Source organism: Brassica oleracea, chromosome C4 (genome assembly GCF_000695525.1).
Source record: "Brassica oleracea var. oleracea cultivar TO1000 chromosome C4, BOL, whole genome shotgun sequence".
In the NCBI taxonomy this organism is placed as follows: Eukaryota; Viridiplantae; Streptophyta; class Magnoliopsida; order Brassicales; family Brassicaceae; genus Brassica; species Brassica oleracea.
In genome coordinates, this window is record NC_027751.1 from 25225665 (window position 1) to 25232736 (window position 7072).

General features: G+C 34.5%; 1 protein-coding gene across 2 annotated transcripts; it reads right to left on the reverse strand.

Moving 5' to 3' along the window:
- Positions 1–3801: 3801 nt before the first annotated feature.
- On the reverse strand, positions 3802–5989 carry LOC106339657 (dof zinc finger protein DOF3.7-like). Of its 2 annotated transcripts, none has more exons than XM_013778505.1 (2): positions 5642–5731; positions 3802–5129 (listed from the first exon to the last, which is right to left on the reverse strand). In XM_013778505.1, the coding sequence occupies exon 2, from the start codon at positions 5115–5117 to the stop codon at positions 4182–4184; it is 936 nt and encodes a 311-aa protein (XP_013633959.1). In that variant the 5' UTR covers positions 5118–5129; positions 5642–5731; the 3' UTR covers positions 3802–4181. The 2 variants fall into 2 exon arrangements, with proteins under 2 accessions (XP_013633959.1, XP_013633958.1); XM_013778504.1 differs by lacking the exon at positions 5642–5731 and adding an exon at positions 5743–5989 and having other exon boundaries at positions 3805–5129.
- Between the last annotated feature and the right edge of the window lie 1083 nt (positions 5990–7072).

The following is a 7072-nucleotide window of genomic DNA, read 5'->3' on the forward strand; positions in this document are numbered from 1 at the left end:
AGTTCTAGGTTTGTGTTCGCAATCACTTGGAGATTGTCGAACAGTCTAATCTTGGCTGGAGATTGATCTCAGGAGCACCCGTGATGACTTCATCAATAATGGTTAGTGAGATGAAACAAATGAGGAATGGATGGTCAGTTATCTTGTACATGTTTGAGCACCTAGCAACCTCAAAACGATCGACTTACACAATGGAATCTGCTTTCAAAGATGGCATGTAATGATTAGCACGTCCGACGGGAGTAAACCCATGAATCACGGAATCTACAAATAATATTATTCAACAAAGAATCAAGAAATCAATAAAAACAATTATGTTAAATAAGTGTGATAGATCGAAGATTAGCTTACCTTTTCATCAAGGAAGATAACCGTGATTCCCTCAAACTCCATGTCTTTCTTGAAGTTCAGGGAATCCCAGAAGCGGAGGAAGCCAGAGGCTATGCTCTGACTACTACGACCAAGGCAGAGAGACTCGAAGGTTGAGTGACGGACGCCGGGACGCCGGTTTGAGGAGCTGGAGAGGTAGATAGAAACATATTCTAGAAGATGGTTAAAGCTAATCAATGAGTTTTGTGGAGATGCAGATTGGATTCATCAAAGATGAGAATCATATATATAGGGTTTACAGAGGGGTTACATATCAGGAACATTTATGATCAAGCGATTTAAGCTGGAGACATGAAGAGTTCAGCGGTGAAAAATAGATTACGAACAGACACACGGCGCAACTCTGTAACTCAGACTTGTTTGAGACAATGATGAAAAGAATCTAAACTCATGCTAAACGACAACATTTTACAATATGGAAAAATTATAATTGTTGCAAACTTGAATGTTTTTCATATAACCTGATGAATCTCATTTAAAAATGAAATTCATAATACACTTGTAGGCCCGACCCTCAAATGAAGCTGAAGAAGTAAGGGCTTCTGACCTTCGTAAATATATATTAGGTTCGGCCATCAATGTACAAAGTATCATTTAACTTAGTGGTATAAATGTTGGTGTTTATATCTCAAAAATCCGGGTTCGAGCCATGGACTTGACATTTTTTCACACTTTTTAAAAGTAGAACCCACAAAACACTGACGTGACACACTGAAGAGTGAATAAAAACTCAACTATTATAATATAGATTTCCGAGTACGTAGTCGACCCCAAAAGAAGATACTAATTGCTTCCTTTTGCAGAATTTTAACGGTTATTATGTGTATTACATAGATTTATTTGTGAAGCCTTCATTAGTTTAATTAAGTGATAAATTGGGGCTTTGATGCGAATTTAATATATATGTTAATTGTGCTATAAATTTGGATTTTGAAATTAATATGTGAAAGCGAAAGTAAGATTTTTTTTATGTTTTTTTTCTTTGAGATTTTTTATGTTCTCTTGTGATGTGTGACTGACTGACTGTTAAAAAAAATCTTTGATGCTCGGCCTCTAATGAATATGTCCGTTGGGAAAATTTTTGGTGAATAAACGGAGCCCATGAACATTTAACTAGCCTTTATTATATACTAAAATCCATTTTTAGGCCATCGTTTTTATGTTGGCCCGTTACATTTGGCTCTTAATATTGATTCTAGTTGGAATTCATTTTCTACTGTTGGTGCTTTTTTTGGTCAAATCTTGATTTCTACTACCTCATGGAACGCCTCTACATCTCTTGTACACTAGCCTTCACATACATGCATATCTTGTACCTCTATTTAGCTGTTTCCCATGAAGCTCTCGGTTTGATCCTTTTTAGGAAAAAAGTTTTTGATCCTCGTTTGGTTTTCAGGGTGAACGTGGCAGGCCTCGTGGTGATAGGAAGGCAACTGCAAATCAGAAGCCTACAAAGTCATTGTTTGTCATCAACTTCGACCCCCATTACAACAAACGAGCACCACATTGAAAAGCACTTGGACCCCTTTGGTAAGGTCATCAACGTACGTATTAGACGCAACTTCTCATTTATTCAGCATGCAACTCAAGAAGATGCCAGGAAATCCCTTGAAGCTACTCAAAAGCAACACCGCCGCCTGCTACTATTTTTTCCAAATATCTAAGATTATTGCTAACTTCTTTTTGTGACTGCAGCAAAATATTGGACAGGGTTGTTTCTATTGAGTATGCGTCAAAGGATAACCGTGTGAACACACGTCACTTGTCTTTTCCATGAGTATTAGACTATTAGTGAATGATATCGACTCACAGGTCTTTTATTCCTTTGGTTTCTTTGGCCTGAAGATAACAATTTCTATATTTTAAAGAAATATATAGTTGACTCATGGATCCATCGCGTTGTGTTTTCTTAATAATCTTGAATAAAGTGACCATGCGTAGATAAATCTAGATTTGTTATAGACTACCAGAATATCGCGTTTGATTTTATCTTAGATATATTTAAATATAGTTATGTATTATTCAAATATAGTCAGTAATTAAATAATCAAAACAACAAGAACCCAATGAAAAATCATGTTTGGTTGGCGGGCACTATAAAGGGGACATCTACTTCCGCATTTCAAGCCAGCTACTAATCATCGTGTATTCATACACATGATTATCCTTATATATACTATATATATACTATATATCCTGATAAGAGTATACGTAGCAGTACACTATTTGATATTAATAAATTTCTAATACATATCAACATACACATAATTATCCTTATATATACAATATATATCCTGATAAAAGTATACGTAGCAGTACACTATTTGATATTAATAAATTTCTAATACATATCAACTTTTAAAGGTTATGGTACGATTTATTTATATATAGACACTTATTTATTCCTTCTAGTGTAGCTTCAACAATTTTATCAGCTTTTCTATTTTGGATCCCCATGATGTTATTCCTTTTAACAAGTGAGAGAAAATTTCGTGGCGTGCGGGTCATGATAACTTTTACCTAAGTAACTTGTAATTTCTCTGAAAAGGTAGAGCTTAAATGAAATTATGCTACAATATTGTAAGTAATACGACATATAAAATTTATTATATGAAAATTTATACGTCAACTGTGATTACCACTTACCATGAATTGGAGGAATGTTTTTCCAGCTAAACGACGATTAATCAGCGGATTAGGTGGATGAAACGTGAAGGTACGGTTTCATTATTAGAAGTTTAGAACTAGGAGTATTTATTAAAGATAGAAGAAAAAAATGTCGAGTGGAATGTGACATTGCGGTAAATCTGGTAATAACGAGAATTCAAGGAAACCGTGCCGCCGTCTCCGAATCTTAGTGCGTGTTTGCTTTAAGACGATGATTAGTTAATAATATGACCAAATTTACAGATCTACACACACTATACAATTATTTATTAGTAAATGCTACAAACGGCTTTTAGTGCGAGTAGGTTAACTTAGCCCTGAACACATTTAAATATGTAATTAACGTATTAATTCCCTTGATCATTAGTTCGTGTAGTCATAATAATACTCACATTAAAGGGATGTGCATAGTAATGAACTTAAGTTAAAATGCTTAAACATAAAGAAATTACTTTAACAGAAAAAAAAACACCTAGAATTTACGTTGAAAAGGATAAAGGATTGCGAAATTCACGCACGGGCACAAAAGTCAAAAAGCTGAAGAGCAAAGCTCTATAAGTATATATTAATGTCCCCAAAATGCGATGCTATGGGATTTGATAATCATGACTCTTCGTGGATAAAGATCCCGATCATATTTGTTTTTTTATTTCTCATTATTTGGATAGTACAATTATACTTATAAACCAAAGCTGAAAATATACAACAAAAATCAAAGTTGTATCAATCTTTAGGTTCACACAATATAAATTATAAATTGGATTATGATTTATAGAAAACATGAATAGATTACACAAATACTTCTACAGATAGAAGAAATGATGAATACACACAAAGCCCTCGCATTCACTTATTCTTCTACCCTCATACCCCTCACCATTCCTATGATACAAAGACCCTTTTGCTACTAAAAAACTACCATCAAACCCAATTATGAAATATATATATTAAAAAAAAGAGAAAAGATGAAATAAAAAGACAATCTCTAAACTAAGTTCTGACAACTTTAACTAAAGTACCCCATGTGAGAAAAACAAAAGATCATCAAAGTAAAAATATGATAGAATAAGGAGGTAAATAAAGTGAAAAAGAGAAGAAAAGCTATGAAGTTCATGATACCTTCTTCACCACGAAGATCCTCCTGTATTACTGAACATCCCACTCCAATATGTATTATGGCTCTTCTCTTGGTTTGTGCTTGAAAACTCTTTCGTGCCAGAAAAAGGGAACAACACCCTACTTGCTCCATTCATATCATCAGCATGATTGTTATCTTCAGCTCTGTGGTTATTGTTGATGGTGTTATGTCCAATCCCTTGATGATGATCAATGGAGAACGAAAGATTATTATTACTGTGTTTGTAATCAGCCATTGTTGGAATCCCTAAAGATGAGTAAAGGACTGAGTTTGAATCCATCATTTGACCAGGCAATAACGTGTTCATGCCTCTTGAAGAGGCTCCATGAGATGATGAAGCATATATTGAGGATGAAGTATTGTTGTTCTCGACCTTGGGCATATGAAGAAACTGAGACATACCATGATGATGATCTTGCATGACTGGGAAAGACAACAAGTTGAGATCTTTTGACGACTTATTAGGGATTTGGGTTGCAAAAAAAAACGGTGGGTTTAGATCTGGAAGCTTGGGATTAGAAGGTGAAGCTAAAGGTGTTGAGGATCTCTTGTTCTTTCTTGAGCTTCCTCCCACAGGAACGTTACGAAGAGAGCCACCTTCGGTCCAATACCTTCGACAACCTTTGCAGAAGTATCTTGGTTGCGTGAGACTGTAGTTGTTGTAGTAACAAAACTTTGTGTTGGTTGCGTTACATCTTGGACAATTCACTTTCTCTTGCGGCCTCGCCTTTCTAGTACTTTCCATCGTAGTAGCAGTGTTGTTGTCATTTCCGGCGCCGGATCCGCCGTTGGATGCGTTGGGGTTTGGTCTCGCTGTGGTGGCGATGAATGTTTGTTGCTGTTGTTGCTGCTGCTGTTGCTGCTGCGAAGTGTTGTTGCTGGTGTTTGAAATTATCTGCTCCATTGGTTTTACATTTATCATTTCTTGAAAATCCTACAAGAATTAAGATAATGTTTTAGTCACTGATCATGTCAAACAGAACAATAACGAATGTAAAACGAGTCTTGAATCACGTCAGGACTAGGGTTTGGTGAGATGAATTAAAATTTAAGAAATAATTAAGCACAACAGAAAGAAGAAAATAAAACTAGTTTTTTGTGGTTTAATAAATCGTCGGTGCTTTAAAAGAAAATTATAGGAAGCTAAGTAAACCACAATTTAGAAAGAAAAAGAATTTGGTAAGACCTGAGCACCAAGACTAAAAGGTAAATAACAAATCAAACCTTTTTATCCATTAGTTATCAAAATCTACAATTCATCACATAAAAAGGTGAATATAGAGAAAAGGTTTCATTTACTCATTCGAGAACTTCGAAAGTTTCGAAAGGATAATTCATCATGCAAATAACATATACAAAAACGTTTTTGTATCTATAAGACTATGCATATAATCACAAGAAGCATAATAAAAAAATTGTTCCATACATACATACATACATACATACATGTACATGTTAATATCCATGTGAGTATAGAGAGAGGGAAATTGTTAGAGTTAGAAAATAAGAAACAAACAGATATAGCAAAGAGAGATCTTTTGACGTACATGCGTCCACTTCGTAGCATCCATGAACTTTGACAAAGAGAAAGGCAGAGAGAGAGAGAGAAAGGGTAAGAGCAAAGAGAGAATGTTTTGGAAATAAATTTCTTTTTAGGATGATATTGGCTCTATGGGTTAGCTTTCACTTTATGGATGATGAAAGACAGGAGGCAAGAGGAAGAAGAAGAGAAGAAACCTGCAAAAATAAACTATAAATTTTATATCAGAAAGCAAAAGTAGGGTTTGTTGTTTTTGACTAGCGATAATAATGTCTCCTGGCCTCCCCCTCTAGTTCTTTTCTGGTCCTTCTTTTAAATATTTTTGAAGAAAACAAATTATGGCTAAAAGTCGTTCCATTTAATATTAAAAATTAGTTAACTAAGATTGATCTTTGATAAAACCGATCTTGGACTTGTTTCATCTATTTAGTAAACTTAGAACATCTCCGACGATTCTCTATTTCTCTCTATATTTTCTTTTGTAATCCCCTAAACTATATTTGCGAAGTGATTTATACACATGTTGTCACTACAATCATTCTCGTTGAAAAAAAGATGACATGGCACTTAAACTAGATGACATGGTTTAGAAAATAGTGACAAGACATCATATTAATTGTGAGATGTAAAATTTTCTTATAAAAACTTAAATTTTTTTGCAAGAATTTTAAATATGGTAATAAAAATAAATCATATATCATCATTAATGTCAATTTTTCATATAAATATTTATTTATGGTAAACTATTAAATATATTAATAATTCATATATCACAATTAAAATAATATATTATTATAAAAGAGTGTTTGCTTCACTCCTAGGCTGTCCACGTCATCTTCCACGTCAATAAGTTGGCTCATGTACGTTTGACACGTGTCCACTTAAATGAAACTCTGCCTTTCGTTTAATCACGTTTATTTTCGTTTGGGCTTTTGTTGTTTGTGTTAAGGTGTATAAAGCCCATTTTTATAGAGAATCAGTTAAACTCATTCACCCACGCTTTATCACTTTTCAACTCACGAGTAATTACGATTTTAATATCTAGGGTTCATCGTCCGTCTTCAATCTCTGACAATGGAGTTCCAGGATGGTGTGATAGCCGAATCGTCATGAAGAATCTCTGGGTCGAGATTCATTGGCGTCGTTTCGTATTAAGTTCTTCTCCTTTCAAACATAACGGGATCCATTAAAATCGCCATTAACGACCATCTTTACTCCTTCACCCACGGATCAATCATTTAATGCTTATTATCTCTCTGGAGGCGGTGGATATACACCTATAAAAGGCTAGCCTTCATCCCCTGAACATCATCCTCACAATTCCTAATAACACCAGA